Source organism: Balaenoptera borealis (assembly GCF_965194805.1).
Source record: "Balaenoptera borealis genome assembly, chromosome: 1".
Taxonomy (NCBI): Eukaryota; Metazoa; Chordata; class Mammalia; order Artiodactyla; family Balaenopteridae; genus Balaenoptera; species Balaenoptera borealis.
In genome coordinates this window covers 114293931-114319659 of record NC_138860.1, presented here as the reverse complement: position 1 = coordinate 114319659, position 25729 = coordinate 114293931, and the positions used below count along the sequence as shown (strand labels likewise).

General features: G+C 36.0%; 1 protein-coding gene across 3 annotated transcripts in view; it reads right to left on the bottom strand.

The window, feature by feature from the left end:
* Positions 1–17302: 17302 nt before the first annotated feature.
* HFM1 (helicase for meiosis 1) overlaps positions 17303–25729 on the bottom strand; it is a 146276-nt gene continuing 137849 nt past the window's right edge. For all 3 annotated transcript variants that reach the window (XM_082382902.1, XM_082382904.1, XM_082382903.1), the window contains one exon: positions 17303–25726. In XM_082382902.1, the coding sequence (XP_082239028.1) occupies positions 25657–25726 (70 nt within the window). In that variant the 3' untranslated portion in view covers positions 17303–25656. The remainder of the gene's footprint in view (positions 25727–25729) is intronic.

Genomic DNA, 25729 nt, shown 5'->3' with positions numbered 1-25729 from the left:
AGCCACTATGGAGAAGAGTATGGAGGTTCCTTAAAAAACTAAAAATAGAACATAAACTTTTTTAAGAACTTTGGATTCATGTAATTTGTTCATATAAAAAATTTAATATCATTTTTTTACCTAACCCATTTTCTCTTCCTTTATATAATCACTAATAAATGAGCATAAATTCCTCTGTTCTGAATTAGTGTTAACTATGGTCCAATTACTGTGATGGTGATTTTATGTATGTCATCAAATGTTTTTTCTTACACAAGTCTTTTATATATTAGGGAGCCAGAGATACATATTTGGTGGTAAATTTTGTATGTAAAAGCAAAATTACAAAGAAACAGATGAAATTAAATTATAGGATGAATATAGCTGATAATCAGCTTTTAATAATTAGCTAATTCCTACGGTAATATTTATGTGTTTTCTATTGCTAATAATGTCATTCAGGTAAGGAAGAATTATTAAGCAAGTAGTTGTACCAACCAAGAGAACACAGAGAAAGCTATTAGGCATGCACTGAGTTATTTATGGTTAGTTCCTTGAGGACAATGCCAGATCCTTGATTTAGACTGAGATGGAAAGCAGATCTTAAAAGTTTTCTGTCATTTTAATGATGTTTGAATATCATGTTTCTGTATGCTTAGTAATTGGTCTGTGCAGTCTTGTCTTTTTAAAAATCTTTATGAGTATTTTAATAAAAGCTTGGGAGAAAGGTAAAAAAAAAAAACCTAAAAATAGAACTACCATATGACTCAGCAATCCCACTATTGGGCACATACCCTGAGAAAACCATAATTCAAAAAGAGTCATGTACCACAATGTTCATTGCAGCTCTATTTACAATAGCCAGGACATGGAAGCAACCTAAGTCTCCATCAACAGATGAATGGATAAAGAAGATGTGGCACATATATACAATGGAATATGACTCAGCCATAAAAAGAAACGAAATTGAGTTATTTGTAGTGAGGTGGATGGACCTAGAGACTGTCATACAGAGTGAAGTAAGTCAGAAAGAGAAAAACAAATACCGTAGGCTAACACATTTATACAGAATTTAAAAAAAAAATGGTTATGAAGAACCTAGGGGCAGGACAGGAATAAAGATGCAGACGTAGAGAATGGACTTGAGGACATGCGGAGGGAGAAGGGTAAGCTGAGACGAAGTGAGAGAGTGGCAGGGACTTTACCAAATGTAAAATAGCTAGCTAGTGGGAAGCAGCCACATAGCACAGGGAGATCAGCTCCATGCTTTGTGACCACCTAGAGGGGTGGGATAGGGAGGGTGGGAGGGAGACTCAAGAGGGAGGAGATATGGGGATATATGTAAGTGTATAGCTGATTCACTATGTTATAAACAGAAACTAACACAGCATTGTAAAGCAATTATATTCCAATAAAGATGTTAAAAAAAGAAAAGGTGCCAAATTATTTTTATTCCTGATATATATCCCTGGAAAAAAAAAACTCACCTTAATTCATGGGATAAGTACATAGTATTTCTCCTTTTCCCCTCCCACTCGCATCTTCCTAGTTGGCCCTTCTTTGTCAACAGAATTGGATGGAAAAGTAAAAGACTATATGCATTTGGTGTGCATATAAGATGAATTCTACCCATTTTCTATTAATGCTCCTATAAAACCACCCAGGCTTCTATATTGGGGTCAACAGAAACGTTCCATTTACCATTTAAGACCACTTAAGACATGCAAAAAAAAAATAGAAGAATATTAAGGGATAATTTTCTTCTGCTGTTAGATGCTTAGACAAACTTGAGGCACTTATGAAAAATAAATACTGACGGGAAGCAGGGTCATTTATTTTTAAAGCACTGTGCTGCTGATTTGGTGATAATGACCTATTATCCCTGTCAGAGTAATAGACTATTCCTGGAGCTTCATTTCTGGTGTGTGAGCAACTGGCATAGTGGAGATGATTATACTGTCTAATAAATATGTATAATCATTGAAGACACTGGTTGACAATACTATCATTAAATTGTCACCAGCTTGGCAAAGAGAGAAACACCTCTACCACATCAACCTATCAGAGATGTTTATAACTGCAAAAACATCCAAGCACAATATTAATGTTAATAACTGAAATTTCATACACATACACACACACACCTAAAAATCCAGCCACTAGGACCAAAGTGTGGCCAGGGATGAGTTGGAAAGAAGTGATACCTGGTCCTTGAGTCAGGAGTCCTGGGCTCTAAGCTCATCTCTCTGATCCTCAGTTGCTTTCATTTTTAAAATAGAGATCATGTCTGTCCTGTGCATCTCACAATATTATTATCAGTAACAAAATTGTAAAAGATACAAAATACCAAGTAATAATAATATATTATTATGTATCTATATAACATTATGGTACAAGTTGCTCTTGGTATATTTAAGATTTTACATTGGTTTACTTTTTAAAAAAATTGTGATGAAATACATATAACATTTATCATCTTAACCATTTTAAATGGTACAGGTCAGTAGTATGAAATATGCACATTATTGTACAACCTTTATCAGCATCCATTTCCATAACTCTTTTCATTTTGCATCACTGAAACTCTGTACCTGTTAAACAATAATGTCTTATTCCCCTCCTCCCTCCAGCCCCTGGCAACCACCATCCTATCTTCTGTCTCTATGAATTTGACTACTTTAGATATATAAGTGGAATCATACAGTATTTATCCTTTTGTGTCTGGCTTATTACAGTTTGCATAATGTCCTCAAGGTTCATTCATGTTGCAACATATGTCAGAGTTTCCTTCCTTTTTAGCTTAATAATATTTCATTGTATCTATAAATCGTTTTTGGTTATCCATTTATGGGTTGATGAATACCTGGGTTCCTTCTACCTTCTGGCTATTGTGAATAATGCCATAATTTATATGAATAGGAAAATAGGAATATATTCTATTTATGAGTATGAATATATCTCTCCAAGACCCTGCTTTCAATTATTTTGGTTATATACCCAGAAGTGGAATTGCTGGATCACATGGTAATTCTATGGTTAATTTTTGAGGAACTCCCATACTGTTTCTCACAGTGGCTGCACCATTTTACATTTCCGCCAACAGTACACAAGGGTTCCACTTTCTCCACATTATCAACAAGGCTTATTTTCTGTTTTTTTTCTCTTTTTTTAGATAGCAGCCATCCTAATAGGTATAAGGTGTTATACACTGGTTTATTTTTAATACAATGAAGGACAAGAACCATTGTCTAATATTATCATGAAAGTTTTCACATTTGGAATGACATTTTATTTTATTTTTATTGAAGTATACTTGATTTACAATGTTGTGTTAGTTTCAGATGTACAGCTAAGTGATTCAGTTATACATACATATATATCTATTTTGTTTTTCAGATTCTTTTCCCTTACAGGTTATTACAAATATTGGAATGACATATTTTTTAACCATAAATTAGATTTGCCAAGTATGTTTACAACTATAGTACAGAGTAATTTAGGAGCTCCTCTAACACCTGTGTGTGTGTGTGTGTGTGTATATATATATATATATATATATATATATATATATAAACAGGTATTTACATATATAGTTCTTTTTTTTTTTTAACTTTGGGTTTCTTTCTTTATTTATTTATGGCTGTGTTGGGTCTTCGTCTCTGTGCGAGGGCTTTCTCTAGTTGCGGCAAGTGGGGGCCACTCTTCATCGCGGTGCGCGGGCCTCTCATTATCGTGGCCTCTCTTGTTGCGGAGCATCAGTAATTGTGGCTCACGGGCCTAGTTGCTCCGCGGCATGTGGGATCTTCCCAGACCAGGGCTCGAACCCATGTCCCCTGCATTGGCAGGCAGATTCTCAACCACTGCGCCACCAGGGAAGCCCTACATATATAGTTTTAACGGAAATTTGCCCCCCAGAAATTATTTATATGTTAATTATATATGTAACTCATACATATATAAATAGTGATACCTACGGAGTTTTATAATTTATATATGTATATATAAATTACAAAGCTTCTTAGTTTTATATATGTATAAAACTTAGTTATATATAACTTCTTAGTTACATATATATATTTTTTTTATAAAAAATAAGCTTCTTAGTTACAAAACTGCTGAGATATATCAACCCGTCAGTCTAGAGAATAAGAATCACTGGAAAGCTGAAAAACATGTCGGTGCTCAAGCCTCATCTCCAGAGATTCTCATTTAGTTGGTCTTGATCAGGCCCAGATGTCAGTATTTTGATGATTCTAGTGAGCAACCTGTGTGGTGAACCACTGCTGCCCTGTATCCGTTCCATTGCAATTTTAAATCTGTTACTCCCTTACTTTTCAAACTGTGGATTTGGGTCATCACCATCATCATCATTATCATCATCATCATCATCATCATCATCACCTGAGAGCTTAGAAACTGAGAATCTCGGGCTCCACCCCAGACCTACTGAATCAGAATCTGCATTATAACAAGACCCCCAGGTAAGGCATATACACATTAGTCTGAGAAGGGCTCCTCAGTGGAGACGGAGAGAAGTTGTTTACCACCAACCACACGCTATTTCTTTTCAAATCCTTGCACTGTAATATGCTTTTGAATAAAACCTATTTATAAGAAATACAAGCTGCTAAGACATGTACCCCACACTCTGCTTATAAAGTTTAATATTGAACTAAAGAAAAAGACTAGATTTTTTTGTAGGCAAATTTTGTATTGTTTGATTTGGTCTGTTGTTTCAGCCATATGAGAATTTTTTGAATTCTAATTTTGTAACCCAGCATTCTTTCATTGATCACCAAGCTGCAGATATTAGCATAAAAGTCATTAGTGAAAATGTTGAACATTTTAGGGCTGAGGGATCAACCTCTAATTTATTCCTCCTGGAAAACTTCCTCTGAATTTATAATATTTCTTAACTAGCATTGTTTGTATTATTCAACAAGTTAAAAATCCTCTTACCTAATACAACCAGCCCACAGTTCTTTCATAAGGATATCTTGAATTCTTGGTCATACTGAAGTCCCAATACTCTGTCTATAAAATTCCTCTGATTTACAGTATATAGCCCTTTAGAGAAAGCAAGATGCATTTAGACTGATTTGGCTTTATTCTTACTGAACCTACACTATTCCGTGAGATCACTGTTTACTTTGGAAACTCTTTAAAACTATCTTTAATTTAATTAGTCCTAGTTTTATTGACTATTTACTTATTCACAACATTTATTCTTTACAATTTCTTAAAGATTTCTGATGTCATTTCAACTATTTAGTCTATAAAAATAATAATGATAAAATGAATAGCTACTGTACATCGAGCATTTATTATGTGCCAGGTGCTGTGTTAAAGTGGCTTACATTGAATTGTCACCCTAGCCCTATGAGGTATATACCGTTATCCCGATTTTACAGGTGAAGAAATTGAAATTTAAATCTGTTAAGTAACTTGCTAGGAAAACAAAGTGGACTCTAGGTCTGACTTCAAAGCCTGTTTTCCTAATCAACATACTATATTACCTTCTCTTGGAATGCAGTGGTTCAGATGTGGAGTCTTGAATAAACTGGAGCTCCAATTCCTTCTTATCAACACTCATTAACACCCTTTCCAGTCAAGTCTGATGAGCAGTCTTCTCACCCAGAAAAAACATTTAAAGGTAGTACAACAGGAGTGGAGAGGTTCTGCTTCCTCATTGCCGTTACATGCCAAACTAGCATCATTATTTTCAAGCCAGGGGCCGTTCCCTTCTCAGAATTCTTCCCACTCTGAATTTCTTATTTTCTTTACTATTTTTGTCTGGTTCCAATATTAGTCTTCCTCCAAGACTTGAGCTACTCCAAATCTTGGGTATGTGTCATCCCATTCAACTTTCATCCATGCTCATCAGAAAGCTTATTGTCCAATCTAATTGATCTCATTGGATTCCTCCAGTTTTTCTTCCTTGGTGGAACCACTGCAATAGTCAGAATCAAATTGTGCACTTAATCATTTTCATTGTTTGCCTTACTTCTGATGGAGTCACTATCATGACATCAGTTAGCAAACTCTCCCATTGGGGCTGTAAGAACTAGTACACTTCTCAGAGACAGCCAGGCTTGCACTCACAGTCGGCCCATTCTCTGACTGCATTTGGCAGTAGAACTTTGCCTGGTGTTGTATGTGATATATGTTTTTCCTCTAGCAAAACCTTCCTGCATTCTAAGGAATCTGCTGGGGTAGTGCACTTAGAATATCAAGAAAACAATGAATATGCCATGACGCTGTCGTACAGAAAACTTTCTTGGCTGTCAGCCATAGAGCTTCTGATGTGGAGAAGGGCTGTAGAGTAGCCGTTAACAGCTCACACTTGGAGTGCATAAAATCTACCGTGAGTCAGCTGTAGGCGATGTGGAGATGGTGCCATTTCTCAAGCTTTAATTTCCTCCATTGAAAATAGGGATGGTAAGAACGGGATAATACGTTACTGCAAATGTTCCTTAATGTGATGTAAGTGTGCCTTAGCACAGTGGCTGTTAAACTATCATCATTCAACTCCTTGGCCCCCTGCGAGATTTTGATCAGCTGCTCCAAGCTCCTTCCCAGCCTACGCTATCAGCCCAAGGGTGTAGCTGAAACTTGTGACCCCGGTGAAAACACTTAACCACTTTCTAAAGGCTTTGTGAACATTCCCATCCTCCAAGTGGTTTACTCTTGTTTAATTTTGAGTACAGAACAGAGGCCAAATTGATTAAAAGACATTGTGTATAGTTGTGAATATCTTTTTAGAGTATGTTTTCGGGTTTTAAAAACCTGGGAGAGGGAAATTAGCTCACTGGTTTCTTCCCATACCTAGGAACCCTCACTAACACTCCATTTCTCAAAAGGCCTGAAAATAAACAGGAGCAAAGTGAGCTTCTGCTGCAGGGCTTCCCTGTCTTGGATTATAGGCACGGGAGTCATTTCGATTCAATTAAAATGACATCCGTGTGGTTCTGTGCCATCAGCCCAAAGGTGGTACATTAGATTCTATTGCTGCTGTAACAAATGATCACAAATTTAGTGGCTTAAAACAATACAGATTTATTACTTACAGTTCTGGAGATCAGAGGTCAAAAAAAAAAAAAAAACCACAAAAAAAACCAGTCTCACTGGGCTACTGGGCTAAAATCAAGGTTGCTTGATTTTAAAAACCAGGGCTGCATTCCCTCTGGAGGTTCTAGGGGAGAATCCATATCCTTGCCTTTTCCAGCTTCTAGAGGCCACCTGCATTCTTTGACTTGTGACCCCTTTCTCCATCATAGAAGTTACACTGTGGTATCTTCAAATCTGTCCCCCTCTCTCATTCTCTGTCTGAGCCCTGCTCCACCCTCACATCTCCTCTGACTCTGACTCTCCTGCCTCCCTCTTTCATTTATACGTACACTTGTAAATGGAAGTGGGCTTTCACTTTCAGAATGGGCTCACCCAGGTAATCCAGGATAATCTCTCCATCTCAAGATCCCTAACTTCACATCTGCAAAGTCCCTTTTGCCATGTTACTGACATATTCGCAGATGCGGGGGATTAAAATGTGGACATCTGTGAGGGCCTTATTTTGTCTACCACAGGTGTGGATTTTACATTCTTACCTCAATCATGGAGCCCAGATATTATCAGTACTGGTTTATATTTTACAGTCAATACTTCAAATGGGACAAGGTGGCATTCAGAGAAGCCAAAGTTAATCAAATAAAAAGCAGGTATCAGCATGCACTTTATCACATCACCAAGAGAATCAAAACAGTATGATAGTAAATTTGACTTCTTGTCACGTTGAATTCTTCTTTCAGTGCTGTGTTATCAGAAAGAGGCAGTATTGTTTAAATGTAATTTATATAGTGCCTTCCCCTGAGTGATGAACAGAATATTCCTCAGTATCCTCAGAGAATTAGGCTCTCTATCTCTCTTTATCCCAGCTCAGCCACTCTAGCAACATAATATGCAGCAATATAATATCTGTGTGCAAGAAATAAATCAGACTCACTAAATTTAAGGATGTTCACTTAAAGAAATTCCTTTTGGAGTTTCTTTTCTTCTCATTTGAAAATGCTCTTCTTTGGGTATTATAAAGCCATTGACCCATATTAGATTAATTAGGTCAATTAGCCTTTATGTAGTAATTACCAGTCAGATGGCTTTGAATAATTCCCTTTTAATAAAGATGTGCCTTGAAAAGAGATTATCAACTTAAATTCCTGCCACACAGTAGCATTAAGAAAACACGCATTTAGTAATTCTTTCTGCAATGTGGTTTGGGTGTAGCAATGATACTGGGTAGAAAAAGCTTAAGGACTTTACCTTGATGAGTTGATTATTCACATTCACACACTGTTAAAAGCCACATGGGTATTTTCCATTCAGAGAAGCTGTTGGTAGCCCTGAACGCTGAGCCTAATTCAGAGCAACTCCCTCTCTTTTTCTAACCTGTCAATAGGAATTCCCATATTTTTAGACTCACGCTGGCCCCAGCACCTAAACTGGGACTCCCACTTGCCGACAGGACTATCTGAATTTTTTTGCTCTCTGCTTCTCTCATTCAACAACATCCCCATATTTTACCCTAATATTGACAATAGCTGCCGCTCAATGAGTATTTGCTAGGTTCCAGACATTTCACATTTGTTATTCCTAATTGTTACCGTGAGTTAACTCACTACACAGATATTTGTTGAAATATTTGCTCTAGATACTGGAGATAGTCAAGTGGATATCCTATGTCCAGGTAACAGTTGAGGAAACTGAGATAGAGGACCTTAGTGAGGAGCCTAAGGTCCCGCACCATGGGGTTTTGCAGGAAGCCCAGCGTCTGACTGGCTCCAGCTTGGCTCTGCCCACCCCACCAGGCTGCCCCAGTGCGGGAGGGGGCACTAGAATTGCTGTCTCCTTTGAAAGCTGTGTTAGAAAACTCACCGGACTGTTTGGGACATAAGGTTACTAATGAAGTCAGAACCTTCAAGAAAAGTTGAAAGGCACTTTAGGAATCAGGTTCAAAAATAGAAAACTCACAATTACTTAGAACAAAAGTCCCACCCCTAGTAATTAAAGGGTTTAATTTTTTTTTTCTAAATTTCAGAATTCTGATACATATACAAGTGCAAAAAAGTTGAGGTACTACTTAAACGAATACATGCAAATGGCATGAGCGATAGTTCTAGGTGCATCCCTTGCTGTTTTCTCTTGCTGTAGTTCACTCAATTCGTGATGTTTAGATCAGAAGTCAGGGCTAAATTGTCGGTTGTGCCCTGACATTAACATGTTGTGTAGTCTTTGATCTTCCATAGAACAGAAAGGACTCTGTGAGCAAATTTACTCTATTGCTAAGATCTGGACATTTCGGTGACCTGGAATATGGAGATAACTTTGTTTCTGTTGGTTTGTTTTACAAAAGTTTTAGGTTCGTACAAGAATCAGAAAGTTTCATATTGGGAATGTAAAAATGGAGTTTCTGGAGGGCAATTTGACAACAATTTGTTTCAATAATTTAAAAGGCAAATAGATAAAGATGTATGCTTAAGAATGCTCATTGTAATACTAGTTATTAAAAAAACTAGAAACGATCTAAATATATATCAGTAGGGTAATCATTAAATGTAATGCACGTCCATGCTTGTACTACATGAAAAATTATTATGTATAACATTTATATTGTATTGCTAAATGAAAAAGAAAATAAAGATTAAAAAACAGATTATAATCCCACTTTAAAGTGTGTGTGTGTGTGTGTGTGTGTGTGTGTATCTGGATGACTATATTCCAAAATATGCAAACTGTGATTATCATCAAGCAGTGGGATTGAGGGTGATTTTAACTTCTTTGTACATTTCTGTATCATCTGAAATTTTATTCTTTTATCCACATTTCCTATTTAGATCACCCAAACCACCCCCCACTGACAACAATTCTAATGCATTTGATGTAAATCTTTTTGGTTTGCATATATTTCTACAAAATATATTTTCTTGTTTTTTGTTCAGATATTTTAAATTTACTTAGTTTCATATTCTATTCCTTAACATTCTTCACCTAGTACTGTTTTTTTAGGCCTCTGTTGTTTGTGTACTAGTCTATTGCTGAACTATTTTCGTAGTATAGGCACTGTAAATATGCATATGCTACTTTCATAATCAGAAAAAAAAATCCAGTAAAGCTCTTTTTATTGTGAAGAAGGAAAAAAGAAAGAAAATTATTTCTTCTAACATAAGAGCATAAACTGCTTTACATAATTTTGTAAATGAAATATCCAACTGAAGAAATATTTATTACACTGAAGATTCTATTTTTCTAAACACCCCTACTTTAGAAAAGTGTTTGGACATATGAAACTCTTTTCTATAAGTATAGAAAATTCAAAGAGAAAAGAATATTTCTTTCTATGAAGACTCTAAAATGATTTATTTTAGGAGGCAAAAATTTCAAAAGACAAAGTTATTTTGAAAGTGAAAAGTAGTGAAATGGACTTATTACAGTGTGTTCTCACTATATATTAAAAATGAAATTAAAATCATTTAAAATAAAAGAAATATGACATTGTAATGCAAACAGAAATTGAGGAATATCCCAGAAGGATAGGACATGGTTGATGGACAGCACAAGAAAATGAAAAGACAATCAGAGGAAGTAATAAAGCCTATTGGGAAAAACTTGAAATTTATATATTGAAAGTTCATAATTTTTAACATAAAAATCTAATAATAACTGATAATCCCTTTATTTTCTTTAAACTTTAATTTAAGGATAAAAATAGAACTTTAAGAATAACTTTATTCAATCATATTTTTATAAGATAGATATCAAATACTCTCAGTAAGATTGTGTTTAACTTTCAAACTTTTCTTCAAAACAATATATTCCTAGATGAGAGATGTGGAAAAAAGTCACATATAACTATTTGTTATGGGGGAAAGTGACAAGATGAGAGTCATATTTCAAGCAGATGTTACTTAAGTCCTACGATCCTGGAAAAGTTCACAAAGAACTGGGTTTTTTCTCTTTCTTTTTAAGGTTAGTTTTCACTGGCAGCAGAGGGAAGCTTTATGACATACCACTAGCAGACAAAACCAAGTTGCCTTTACGAAAAGGATTTTGTTGAACACAGGCTCTTTTTTTTTTTCTCTCTCTCTCTCCAAAATATTGGGTTTCAAAATGAAGTCACTGACCTAGGAAAGACAAACAAATAGTCTCCAGGGATCTGGAGGCAGGACAAAAAGCAGGTTAAAGTACAGAAGTTTAAGTGTGAGAACCAAGAAACAAAATAATGACCTGAGGGCTCAGGGCCAGTTGGGAAGAAGAGATGTCTACTAATGTTGACAGGTGACCTGCAAAGGGGAACAGCTCAGCACAATGACCAGGTTCTCGAGGGAGAAAGTCACAGCAGTCTTGCTTCTCTGGAAACTGGAGTTAAACTGGCCACTGAGAATGTAGGAGGTGTCTTGGCTAAGAGCCCTCTTGAATTTGCCTTAAATTCTCTAACACAGAAACTCTAAAGATTAGGAAAAACATGGATTTTGATGATTTTATGCAGCTAAAAAGATTAGTCAGTGTTTCACTCATTTCTAAGCAGAATGGCATAATGTTTACGCAAAGGATTCTTGGATTGCACAAAGTTCAAGCTTTTTGACCTCTTGCAATTTATTTAGCTTCCTCATGTATAAAATATATACATAACAAGAGAATTTACCTCATAGGACTATTGTAAGGATTAAGCTAAATATGCCATCCATGTACTATGTGCCCGATGGCCTTATGCAGGAAGTAAAAAAAGAAAGTATGTTTAACATTTGAGCATCCACCTGAGATTCAGATCTGAATTTTTATACCAGTTGAGATTAATGTTTTGTAATGTTTTTGATAGATCATATTGAATCTGAAGAAGACATTGTTTGTTACTAATAATATTAAGAAATGAGACCTTGCACAAATCTATCACTATTAATAATATAGCGGGTACAAACCTCGGTCCATTAGCTCAAGGATGCAAGAAATGTTAAGTTTTAATTTTTCTTTCAAGTCTCCCTTCCACTAGATGTTGGAAAAACAATCACAGTCAACTCAAGTTTTCCCTCCCCTTACACTGGGATTGCATACATGTTCCAGGGGGCTGTTACCTGTTGTCAGTTGTCATCCTCTCTCTATGCTACTATCTGGTAAGGTGTACATCCTGGTCCTGATGTACAAAGTTTATGTCCGTGTCCTCCTTGTGTTGGACATCAGCTTCTGTGACTGTTGGGAGAGTGGAAAAATGAATGGGGCACTAAAAGGCCCTACTCCATCCCCTTCTAGCCTCTGGCTCATAGAAAATGCTTCTGCTGTGCCCCATGCTATCCTGGGGCACAAAGGGACTCTGTGAGCTTATCTCAGTACCCCTTTCCAACTCTAACACACCACACTGCCATTGCTACTCTACTGCTCCCACACCATCGACTATGGGGTCTTATCACTTTCTCAAAGGAAGTAGGAAAAGTGGCATTATTTCTGCTCTTGAATCTCCAAAATTATGCAGAGATGAGTGTTCTATTATTCCCTAAACCTTACCACATCCTACTTCAGATGAATCCAGGAGAAAGCTGGGCACAGGCCCTTTTTCAGGTACCTAGCATCTTTACTTTTCCTCTGACTTCTCTCCTTCTCCAGAAGTCTAGAGAGTCTTCAGTCTTGGGGACAGGGAAAAAGGTTTTGACTCATCAGGTGTTTTTCCAATTCTTTCGTCTCAAGTCTGGATCTTGAATTTTGAAATTAAAAAAATCAAGGATTTGATATCTCCCTTGAGGAATATCTACTTCATAGTCTAGTTGCTTCAATGAGGGAGCAACAGCAAATAAAATCAACCAACCAACCAAACAAACACGATAGTTCAATACACCAGAATACACTGAAGTAGGGAGGGATGTATGTTTTATCATTTTCATATAAACTTACATTTTAAATACTCTCCATAATGAATTAAAAAGTCTCCCAACTAAAATATTTGTCTTTGGTTAAAAACATGGGTTACCTTATATACTATTGATTAAGTACTTGATTTTATAATTTCCTTTATAACTATTAATTACATAAATTTTATGCATATGATTCTAACACTAGTCTGCCAGATGAGGATGCTTCTTTTCTTTACTCGTTCTCCTTGCTTCTTTTTCTCCTTCTTTAACCTGTTTGTCAATATGTTCCTCAGTGATCTCTTGTTACTCCCTGAATTTATTCCATCCTCTAGCTTCACATTTTTTATTTATAATCTGCTATCCAAAAGAATGTGTAGCTTTCCTTTTTGTAAAATTTGACTATGTCTGCATATTACCTCCTTAAGAAGTCCAGACACTATAAATCTTACACAGAGTCTAGAAAAACCTTGAAGTCAGAGACATTTGGTAATATTATTTGATGGTGATGATGTTTATTTTTTAAAAAACTTGATAACGTTAAAGGGTCATATATTTTTGTTGAATTTGATCCCTGTTACCTGGATCATCTATGAGCCCTTTGAAACATGGCGTGGTCATATTTATCTTTCTAGGACTAGTTCATGATACAATAGGTAGTATAGCAATTGTTTAATCACCACATTGAATGAAAGAACAATAAGATATTTGCCTTTTTTAAAACAGTAATGCATAGCAAGAGCATTCTAATCTACATACACCATATACTACAATATATGTGTACAATATTTCAAAAATATAAGTGTAGCAACAACTATGAGTAAAATTGTATTTGGAATTGAGTTATTATGGTTCATAGGTAGAAAAGAATTTCTTAATATATTTAAGGAAGAAGAGAGTGAAGTACATTTTACATTTCTAATCAAAAGATTAAAAGTTTACCAAACAAACAAAAAACGTTTACAAAACTGAGCATGAGATATAACCCTTAATGTTAGAACTGAAGTAGGAAAAGTATGGAACCAACCTAGGCTCAGTTCTGGTTCTACCAATTATTAGCTGAGAAATTATGGGCAAGTAATTTAATATTTTGGGGGGCTCAGTTTTCCCTTCTGCAAATAAAAATTTTGAGTTAGAATCTTTACATTTTTTTCATTGCACCATTCAATTATTTCCCTTATTTAAAAAATATATCAGATAAAAAAAGCTTAAAAATTATTTTTTTAAATAAAACTCTTGTAGCAAATTAGTCATTAAAAAAGATTGTAGTAGGCTTCAGAGCCTTTTCTGGCAGTGGTAGATTTGAAACACTTTAAAGGACAGGACCCCAGGAAGAAGAGAGTGTACTGGTGCAGGAGCCAAAAGATTTTTGGATCAGTTTTCCTTGATTTTTCTTTATTTAAAGATTGAAGTATTGGAGCCATTGGGATAAAGCTTCAGCATCCTCAATGTTTTCTTTCTGACATCACCATTAATAATCAACCTGCTGGAAGAGCTGTTTTTGAATTATTTTCTGATGTGGGTCCCCAAACATGGGAGAACATTTATTGTCTTTGTGCCAGTGAAAAGGGCACAGAGAAATCAACTCAGAAGCCATTATGTTTTAGGAATTGTCTTTTTCACAGGGTTGTCAAAAATTTTATGGTTCAAGGTGGTGACTTCAGTGAAGGAAATGGAGAAGGAGGGGAATTAATGGAGGATATTTTGGACGAGAGTTTTGCTATTAAATACAAGAGAGAATTTCTCTTATCAATGACCAACAAAGAAAGCGAAGGATACAAACAGTTTACAGATCTTCCTAACAGTGAAACCAACTCCTCATTTAGATGGGCATCATGTTGTTTTGGGGAAAGTGATTTCTGGTCAAGAAGTTTTGAGAGAGAGAAAATCAGAAAACAGATGCAGCTAGCAAACCATTTGCTGAGGTGCATATATTCAGTTGCAGAGAGCTAATTCCCAAACTAAAATGAAGAAAAGGTATAAGTCATCACCACCATCCTCATCATCATCCCATGACTCAGAAGAGATTCTCAGTCCTCTTCTGATTCTTCTGATTCTGAAAGTGCTTCTGAAGAGAAATTTTTAAAAAGAAACACAGGAAAAATTCCTGAAAACACAAAAAAGGAAAAATGAAAGAAAAGTGCATCTAGTGAAATGAGGCTGAAAATCTTGAAGCACGATCCCAGTCTATTGTCCATCCAGAAGAGATTCTCCTATACCTGAAAACAGATTCCTAATCAGGAGCATGGGAAGACCAGAACCTCAGTGGAAACGGAAAACCAAAAATCAAATGGTCAAGAAAATGACCATGTATGTGACAAAAATAAAAAATTTGAATCAAGCCCTAGGACAAATGAAGACAAAAGTGGATCAGTGAGTTGTGCAAATCAATTTCCATTCTGTCTCAATTTTTAAGTTTGGAGACTTGCTGATGAATCTCCTTTATGTTGTTTTCGTCTTTTCATTGTTTTTAGGTTTTTGACTTTTTTTTTCTTTTTAATGTGGACTTAGTTGAATTGATATTTGATAATCTGTAACCTGGATAATTTGCCTTGCTAAAGTTTTAATAAACTTGAAATGAGAAAAAAAATACTGCAGTAAAATTAGCTTTTAAAAAAATTCTAAATGGTAAAAGGTTGAGTTTCCAAACATCAATTTGGAAAGTAAAAAAAAAACAAAAACGTGACTTTATCGTGTGCGTAGTTTTATTTTATTTTAAGATTTTTTTTTTTTTGATGTGGACCACTTTCAAAGGTTTTATTGAATTTGTTACAATATCGCTACTGTTTTATGTTTTGGTTTCTAGGCCATGAGGCATGTGGGATCTCAGCTCCCCAACCAGGGGTCGAACCCGCACCCCCTGCATTGGAAGGCAAAGTCTTAACCACTGGACCACCAGGGAAATCCCGTGTGTGTAATTTTAAAGGATTGAAGCCATCTAACTGTCATAAGGAGGTATTTCAGGCAAAATGCTAATGTCAGCTGAATTTTAATTCCTCTTTTAATAAAACATTTTATAGCTACAACATATAATACGTCACTGTAGGTTTATGCACACTTTTCTAAATCTTCCAGAATGCTATACGTGGTCTGGATTATTTTGTTTCATTTTGTTTTGCTGAAGTATGTAGGGATTTTTAAGGCATGTGTTAGTTTAGGGAAAGGTTTCTGAATTGAAATGTGAAAATAAGAAAGACAAAGATTGCTCTTTTGAATTATCTGATTTTATTACGTTAATTAAAACAAAACTCTACAGAGCATCTAAGTGCCTCTCAAGCTACATAACAAAATACCCAGTTGATGTATGAGAATTATAAAGATAATTTACACAGTTGGTGAAGAAAACAACCTATACTGAAAGGCATTAAACAATAGCTATACCACCATGTTACATTTAAAATAGGAAATATATGTGCAGAAAACCAAGTAATCATCATTACTCTTTTATACTTGTCTTCTGGAATGGATTCTCTTAAAAGTCTGATATCGTCCCTTTCCTTTCCTTTCCAACGAAAACAAGTGCTTCTCACACTTTAACGTGCACATAATCACATGCGGATCTTGTTAAAATGCAGATTCTGACTCAGAAGGTCTGGAGTGAGGCCTAAGACCTTCTAACCAACTCCCAGGGATCTCCTTTGTTACTGGTCTTTGGATCAGACTTTGAGTAGCAAGATCTTAAACTACTAGCAGCCAGGAGTTGAAATGCCAAAAGACAAGAAGTGCCAGCATTTTCCTTTTTGTTTTGTTTGTTCTACTAACTAACCAAAACTCACACTAAATTCTTAGCTTACTTACTTAGCTTAATTCTAAGCTTAGCTTAGTTTACTCCTCTTTGCCCTGACTTCCTCCTCACTGGTGCCTTCTCTATACACACCTGTTATTATCTAGGATGCAAACGTAAATGTTATCCATTTATCCAATGCTCTCCCCCTCGGTTAGGGGTCCTCAGAGAGTGGTTCTCTACTGTGCTTGTTGAGTTTTTCCCATTTTTTAGAAATGGGATCTTGGTAAGGGATGCTGCATAATCTACTAAGAAGTAAATTGTGCCAAAACCTAAAAGAGTGAATAATCCAGCAATCATTTGGATTTGGCTTTAGAATGTATTATAATAGAATATGTCAAAGATTTATTTTATAATTACATTTTACTTAAGGTAATATTAAAATAGATTTGTATGCTCTGACCATAAACCAACTAAGAGTGTTGGCAAGGAGGGAATGGGAGTGGAGGGGACCTATTTGAAAGCATGAGGAAGTATATGTAGGAGGGAGGTCTAAGATTAATGTTTTTCTATGGATGATAATCTGTGGAAGTCAAGAGTTCATTTTTCAAGTCCTATACAATTTAATGCAACTCAAATATGACAACTGAATATTGTATTATTTCACCCCTTCCCAATGGGTTATTTTTTTTTTTTTTTTTTTTTTTTCCCAATGGGTTATTTAAAGTGCCATTAAGGACACTTTGTTTTTAGTACAAACAGGTACCATTCATTGAGCACATACTATGTATCAATCCTTAAACTAAGAACTTCCTATGCAGTGGCTTATTAAATTCTCACTCCATACCTGTGAGGTAGCTGCCATTATGCTAACATTATGGATGAGAAAAATACAGCCAATTAAGGACATTTTTAATTGAAAAAATTTAACCCAAAGAAGATTTTTGTGAAAGCTCTGTTGTATGGTTCATTCTGTAAGAATAAATAAACCCAATATATTTAGAACATAACTAATAAATAGGAAAACTTAGGGTTATTATTAACTTCATGGAAAGAATACCCAGTGACTATACTCCTTTAAGTGATCAGTATATGTAACAGGATTTTGAATTAATACATTTATTAACATACATATAATTTTCCAGGTAAGCACTTGTACAAATGGCAAATTATCTACCCAAGTGTTTCTAAAATTGGCCTGATCATAAAGAATGACCTAGAGTGCTTGTTAAAACTATAGAACTCCCAGTTTTGTCCACTGGAGATTCTGAATCAGTAGCTCTGAGATGAAGTCTGGGAGTTTGTATACTTAACATATTATCCATATGTTTTTTATGATGAGGCAAGTTTGGGAAACATTAGTTTGCTGAGTAAAGCTCAGGTTTCTTATTTTAACATCTAAAGTCCTCCAAAGAGTGACCTTAGGTACAGTTCAAACATCTCCTACAACATTAACCTATGTTTAGAATTATCTATTCATTATTCCCCAAATAGATACTTTCCTCCCTCGGAGCTTTGCTCGAGCTGTCCCCTCTGCCTACAGTGTCCTTTTCTCATGTATTTTCCCATCAAAATCTTATTCATCTTTCAAGGCTCAGCTCAAATTTTAACTTCTCTGTAAAGTCTTCCCTGACCCCACAGTCAGGATTATATTCTCCCTCTTATGAACTCCCATAGTTCTTTAAATTTCTATTGCAGTGATCCTCAAAGTGTGATCCCTGGAACAGCAGCATCAGCATCACATGGGAATTTGTTAGAAATGCAAATTCTCAGGCCCCACTCCAGACCTACTGAGTCAGAAACTGGGTATGGTGCCCAGCAATCTGTTTTCAAACATACTCTCTAGAGTATTCCAACACACCCTGAAGCTTGAGAACCACTTCTCTAATGTATTCTCTATTTTATTATTGCTTTATTACAGGTCTTAATTTCTCTATCAGAATGTAAAGTAAGCTCTATGAGAGCAAAAACAGTGTTTTCATCATTGGTGTCCTTTGCATTACCAAGCACAGTACTTTTCACTAAGCAGATCACAATAAGCCTTATTGAGCTAAATTGCTATTTCCTTAGTATCAAAGTCTATGTATGCTAGATGAGCAGATTGTAGTGTACCAATTTTTCATTTTAATAATGTTTAATAACCTTTAAAGGTTGTAGTATGATTGATTCAGATGAAGAAACACCAATTGTAAAGATGACTAAAATAAGGGCTGGTTGCTCTTATTTTTCAACAGAGACAAAGCCTCTTAGATTTGTTCTAAGTTTAATACATATGATGCCTCATAAATATTTACTAATAATAACTAACAACCTCATCTTTTTCTTTGCTCCTCTTGTCTCTAAGGCTTTTATATCTAAAGAAAAATTCCTAAAATATCTTAAGTGGCTTCAACTTCACACTGTATCTATAAATAAATTAGATAATAAACATTGCTGAGATTGGTTCATGATAGCGGAGTAGAAGGACGTGCACTCACTCCCTCTTGCGAGAGAACCAGAATCACAACTAACTGCTGAACAACCTTCCATAGAAAGACACTGGAACTCACCAAAAAAGATACCCCCACATCCAAAAACAAAGGAGAAGCCACAGTGAGATGGTAGGAGGGTCGCAATCACAATAAAATCAAATCCCATATCCACTGGGTGGGTGACTCACAAACTGGAGAACAATTATACCACAGAAGTTTACCCACTGGAGTGAAGGTTCTGAGCTGCATGTCAGGCTTCCCAACCTGGAGGTCTGGCAACAGGAGGAGGAATTCCCAGAGAATCAGGTTTTGAAGGCTAGTGGGATTTGATTGCAGGACTTCGACAGGACTGGGGGAAACAGAGACTCCACTCTTGGAGGGCACACACAAAGTAGTGTGCACATCAGGACCTAGGGGGAAGGAGCAGTGACCCCGTAGGAGACTGAACCAGACTTACCTGCTAGTGTTGGAGGGTCTGCAGAGGTGGGGGTGGCTGTGGCTCACCCTGGGGACAAGGACACTGGCAGCAGAAGTTCTGGGAAGTACTCCTTGGCATGAGCCCTCCTGGAGTCCCCCATTAGCCACACCAAAGAGCCCACAGCCACCAGTGCTGGGTGGCCTCAGGCCAAACAACCAACCGGGAGGGAACCCAGCCCCACCCATCAGCAGACAAGTGGATTAAAGTTTTACTGAGCTCTGCCCACCAGAGCAACACCCAGCTCTACCCACCATCCAGTCCCTCCCATCAGGAAGCTTGCACAAGCCCCTTAAATAGCCTCATCCACCAGAAGGCAGACAGCAGAAGCAAGAAGAGCTACAATCTTACAGCCTGTGGAGCGAAAACCACATTCACAGAAAGATAGACAAAATGAAAAGGAAGAGGACTATGTACCAGATGAAGGAACAAGATAAAACCCCAGAAATACAATTAAATGAAGTGGAGATAGGCAACCTTCCAGAAAAAGAACTCAGAATAATGATAGTGAAGATGATCCAGGACCCCGGAAACAGAATGGAGGCGAAGATCGAGAAGATGCAAGAAATATTTAACAAAGACCGAGAAGAATGAAAGAACAAACACCTAGAAGAATGAAAGAACAAACAAACAGAGATGAACAATTCAATAACTGAAATGAAAAATACACTAGAAGGAATCAATAACAGAATAACTGAGGCAGAAGAATGGATATGTGACCTGGAAGACAGAATGGTGGAATTCATTGCTGTCAATAAAGAACAAAGAAAAAAGAACAAAAAGACATGAAGACAGCTTTAGAGACCTCTGGGACAACATTAAACACACCAACATTTGCATTATAGGGGTCCCAGAAGGAGAAGAGAGAGAGAAAGGACCCGAGAAAATATTTGAAGAGGTTATAGTCGAAAACTTCCCGAACATGGGAAAGGAAATAGCCACCAAAGTCCAGGAAGTGCAGACAGTCCAAGGCAGGATAAACCCAAGGAGAAACACGCCAAGACACATAGTAATCAAACTGACAAACATTAAAGACAAAGAAACATTATTAAAAGCAACAAGGGAAAAACAACAAATAACATACAAGAGAACTCCCATAAGGTTAACAGCTGATTTCTCAGCAGAAAATCTACAGGCCAGAAGGGAATGGCATGATATATTTAAAGTGATGAAAGGGAAGAACCTATAACCAAGATTACTCTACCCAGCAAGGATCTCATTCAGGTTCGACAGAGAAATTAAAACCTTTACAGAAAAGCAAAAGCTAAGAGAATTCAGCACCACCAAACCAGCTCTACAGCAAATGCTAAGGGAACTTCTCTAAGTGGGAAACACAAGAAAAGAAAAGGACCTACAAAAACAAACCCAAAACAATTAAGATAATGAAAATAGGAACATACATATCGATAATTACCTTAAATGTGAATGGATTAAATGCTCTAACGAAAAAACACAGGCTTGCTGAATGGATACAAAAACAAGACCCATATATATGTTGTCCACAAGGGACCCACTTCAGACCTAGGAACACATACAGACCGAAAGTGAGGGGATGGAAAAAGATTTTCCATGCAAATGGAAGTCAAAAGAAAGCTGGAGTAGCAAAACTCATATCAAATAAAAATAGACTTTAAAATAAAGAATGTTACAAGAGACAAGGAAGGACACTACATAATGATCAAGGGATCAATCCAAGAAGAAGATCTAGCAATTATAAATATATATGCACCCAACATAGAAGCACCTCAATACATAAGGCAAATGCTAACAGCTATAAAAGAGGAAATTGACAGTAACACAATAATAGTGGGGGAATTTAACACCTCACTTACACCAATGGACAGATCATCCAGACAGAAAACTAATAAGAAAACACAAGCTTTAAATGACACAATAGACGAGATAGGTTTAATTGATATTTATAGGACATTCCATCCAAAAACAGCAGATTACACTTTCTTCTCAAGTGCACACGGAACATTCTCCAGGATAGATCACATCTTGGGTCACAAATCAAACCTCAGTAAATTTAAGAAAATTGAAATCATGTCAAGCATCTTTTCCGACCACAATGCTATGAGATTAGAAATAAATTACAGGGGAAAAAACACAAACACATGGAGGCTAAACAATACATTACTAAATAACCAAGAGATCACTTAAGAAATCAAAGAGGAAATCAAAAAATACCTAGAGACAAATGGCAACAAACACAGGATGATCCAAAACCTGTGGGATGCAGTTAAAGCAGTTCTAAGAGGGAAGTTTATAGCAATACAATCCTACCTCAAGAAACATGGAAATCTCAAATAAACAATCTAATCTTGCACTTAAAGAAACTAGAGAAAGAAGAACAAGCAAAACCCAAAGTTAGTAGAGGGAAAGAAATCATAAAGACCAGAGCAGAAATAAATGAAATAGAAACAAAGAAAACAATAGCAAAGATCAACAAAACTAAAACCTGGTTCCTTGAGAAGATAAACACAATTGATAAACCTTTAGCCAGACTCATCAAGAAAAAGAGGGAGAGGACTCAAATCAATAAAATTAGAAATGAAAAAGGAGAAGTTACAATGGACACTGCAGAAATACAAAGCATCATAAGAGACTACTACAAGCAACTCTATGGCAATAAAATGGACAACCTGGAAGAAAAGGACAAATTCTTAGAAAGGTATAACCTTCCAAGACTGAACCAGGAAGAAATAGAAAATATGAACAGATGAATCACAAGTAGTGAAATTGAAACTGGGATTAAAAATCTTCCAACAAACAAAAGCCCAGGACCAGATGGCTTCACAGGTGAATTCTATCAAACATTTAAAGAAGAGCTAACACTCATCCTTCTCAAACTCTTCCAAAAAATTGCAGAGGAAGGAACACTCCCAAACTCATTCTACGAGGCCACTATCACCCTGATACGAAAACCAGACAAAGACACTACAAAAAAAGAAAATTACAAACCAGTATCACTGATGAACATAGACACAAAAACCCTCAACAAAATACTAGCAAACAGAATCCAACAACACATTAAAAGGATAGTACATCATGATCAAGTGGGATTTATCCCAGGGATGCAAGGATTCTTCAATATACGCAAATCAATCAATGTGATACACCATATTAACAAACTGAAGAATAAAAACCATATTATCATCTCAATAGGTACAGAAAAAGCTTTTGACAAAATTCAACACCCATTTATGATAAAAACTCTCCAGAAAGTGGGCATAGAGGGAACCTACCTCAACATAATAAAAGCCATATATGACAAACCCACAGCAAACATCATTCTCAACCGTGAAAAACTGAAAGCATTTCCTCTAAGATCAGGAACGAGACAAGGATGTCCACTCTTGCCACTATTATTCAACATAGTTTTGGAAGTCCTAGCCACGGCAATCAGAGAAGAAAAAGAAATAAAAGGAATACAAATTCCTTTAAAGAAGAAGTAAAACTGTCACTGTTTGCAGAAGACATGATACTATACATAGAGAATCCTAAAAATGCCACCAGAAAACTACTAGAGCTAATCAATGAATTTGGTAAAGTTCCAGGATACAAAATTAGCACACAGAAATCTCTTGCATTCCTATATACGAACAACGAAAGAACAGAAAGAGAAATTAAGGAAACAATCCCATTCACCACTGCAACAAAAAGATGAAAATACCTAGAAATAGACCTACCTAGCGAGTCGAAAGACCTGTACTCAGAAAACTATAAGACAATGATGAAAGAAATCAAAGATGACACAAACAGATGGAGAGATATACCATGTTCTTGGATTGGAAGAATGAATATTGTGAAAATGACTATACTACCCAAAGCAATCTACATATTCAATGCAATCCCTATCAAATTACCAATGGCATTTTTTACAGAACTAGAACAAAAAATCTTCAAATTTGTATGGAGACACAAAGGACCCTGAGTAGTCAGAGCAATCTTGAGGGAAAAAAGCAGAGCTGCAGGAATCAGACTCGCTGACCTAAAACTATACTACAAAGCTACCGTAATCAAAACAATACGGTCCTGGCACAAAAACAGAAATATAGATCAATGCAACAGGACAGAAAGCCCAGAGATAAATACACACACCTATGGTCAACTAATCTATGACAAAGGATGCAAGGATATACAATGGAGAAAAGACAGTCTCTTCAGTAAGTGGTGCTGGGAAAACTGGACAGCTACATGTAGAAGAATGAAATTAGAACACTCTCTAACACCATACACAAAAATAAACTCAAAATGGATTCGAGACCTAAATGTAAGACCAGGCACTATAAAACTCTTAGAGGAAAACATAGGAAGAACACGCTTTGACATAAATCACTGCAAGATCTTTTTTGATCCACCTCCTAGAGTAATGGAAATAAAAACAAAAATAAACAAATGGGACCTAATGAAACTTAAAAGCTTTTGCACGCAAAGGAAACTATAAACAGGAAAAAAAGACAACCCTCAGAATGGGAGAAAATATTTGCAAATGAAGCAACAGACAAAGGATTAATCTCCAAATTATATAAACAGCTCCTGCAGCTCAATATTAATAAAACAAACAACCCACTCAAAAAATGGGCACAAGATCTAAGTAGACATTTCTCCAAAGAAGACATACAGATGGCCAAGAGGCACATGAAAAGTTGCTCAACATCACTAATTATTAGAGAAATGCAAATCAAAGCTACAATGAGGTTTCACCTCACACCAGTTAGAATGGGCATCATCAGAAAATCTACAAACAACAAACGCTGGAGAGGGTGTGGAGAAAAGGGAACCCTCTTGCACTGTTGGTGGGAATGTAAATTGATACAGCCACTAAGGAGAACAGTATGCAGGTTGTTTAAAAAACTAAAAATAGAATTACTGTATGACCCAGCAATCCCACTACTGGGCATATACCCAGAGAAAACCATAATTCAAAAAGACACAGGCACCCCAATGTTCATTGCAGCACTATTTACAATAGCCAGGTCATGGAAGCAACCTAAATGCTCATTGACAGACAAATGGATAAAGAAGTTGTGGTACATATATACAATGGAATATTACGCAGCCATAAAAACGAATGAAATTGGGTCATTTGTAGAGACGTGGATGGACCTAGAGACTGTCATACAGAGTGAAGCAAGTCAGAAAGAGAAAAACAAATATCGTATATTAATGCATATATGTGGAATCTAGAAAAATGGTACAGATGAACCAGTTTGCAAGGCAGAAATAGAGACACAGATGTAGAGAACAAACATGTGGACACCAATGGGGGAAAGTGGGAGGTGGATGGTGGCGGTAATGGGATAAATTGGGAGATTGGTATTGACATACATACACTAATATTATAAAATAAGTAACTAATAAGAAAAAATGATACAATTAACCCATACTTATGGATTCATGGGAAAATAAAGCAAATGTAAATGATCTAAACAGTCAAAGATGGTCAGACTGGATTAGAAAGCAAAACCCAACTATAAAAAAACAAACATTGCTTACAGTGCCTATATACTACTTAACAGTAAAGAAATTTGAGATATATCTCACTGGAAAATAACATAAAATAGCTTTTGCTATAGTAAAAGTCAACATAACAAAGTTTTAGAATTTGTCACATTGAAGAACAAGTTAAACAGTCTATATTGATTAATGTTTCATTTATTTTTGCTTGAAATGATATAACAATAGGTTCAGACAGCCATTGGATTCTTAAAAATCTTTATCAAAACAAAACAATAATGGTGAAAAATCGATAGAGTAAATAGATTCACTGACCTACCATCATTTTGCTTTCACAGAATACCTTTCTTCTTGTTAATATAAAATTGGTTCCCATCAAAAACCAATTAATAACCAATAATTATTTCTAAATGAAACAATTATCAACTTATGAAACAAAGCCACTGCAAAAGTGCTTTACATGAAGTTACAACATGATGGGGAAAAAAATCAGTCCAAATATTTTGTTGCAGAAGAGTCAACAAAGCTAGTCAAATCCAAGAGAAAAAAAATCTGAACAAGTATGAACTACTTTTTAAAAATAAAACTCATGCTTTGTAATTAGGTGTCTTTAATACCTTGTCTTATTAATATAAAAAGCATTTTTGTCTGATTGTTTTAGAAAATACCATCAAATATTCCCAGAAGAGACTTCATTTCATCAGCTTCATCATCAGGATGATACCAACTG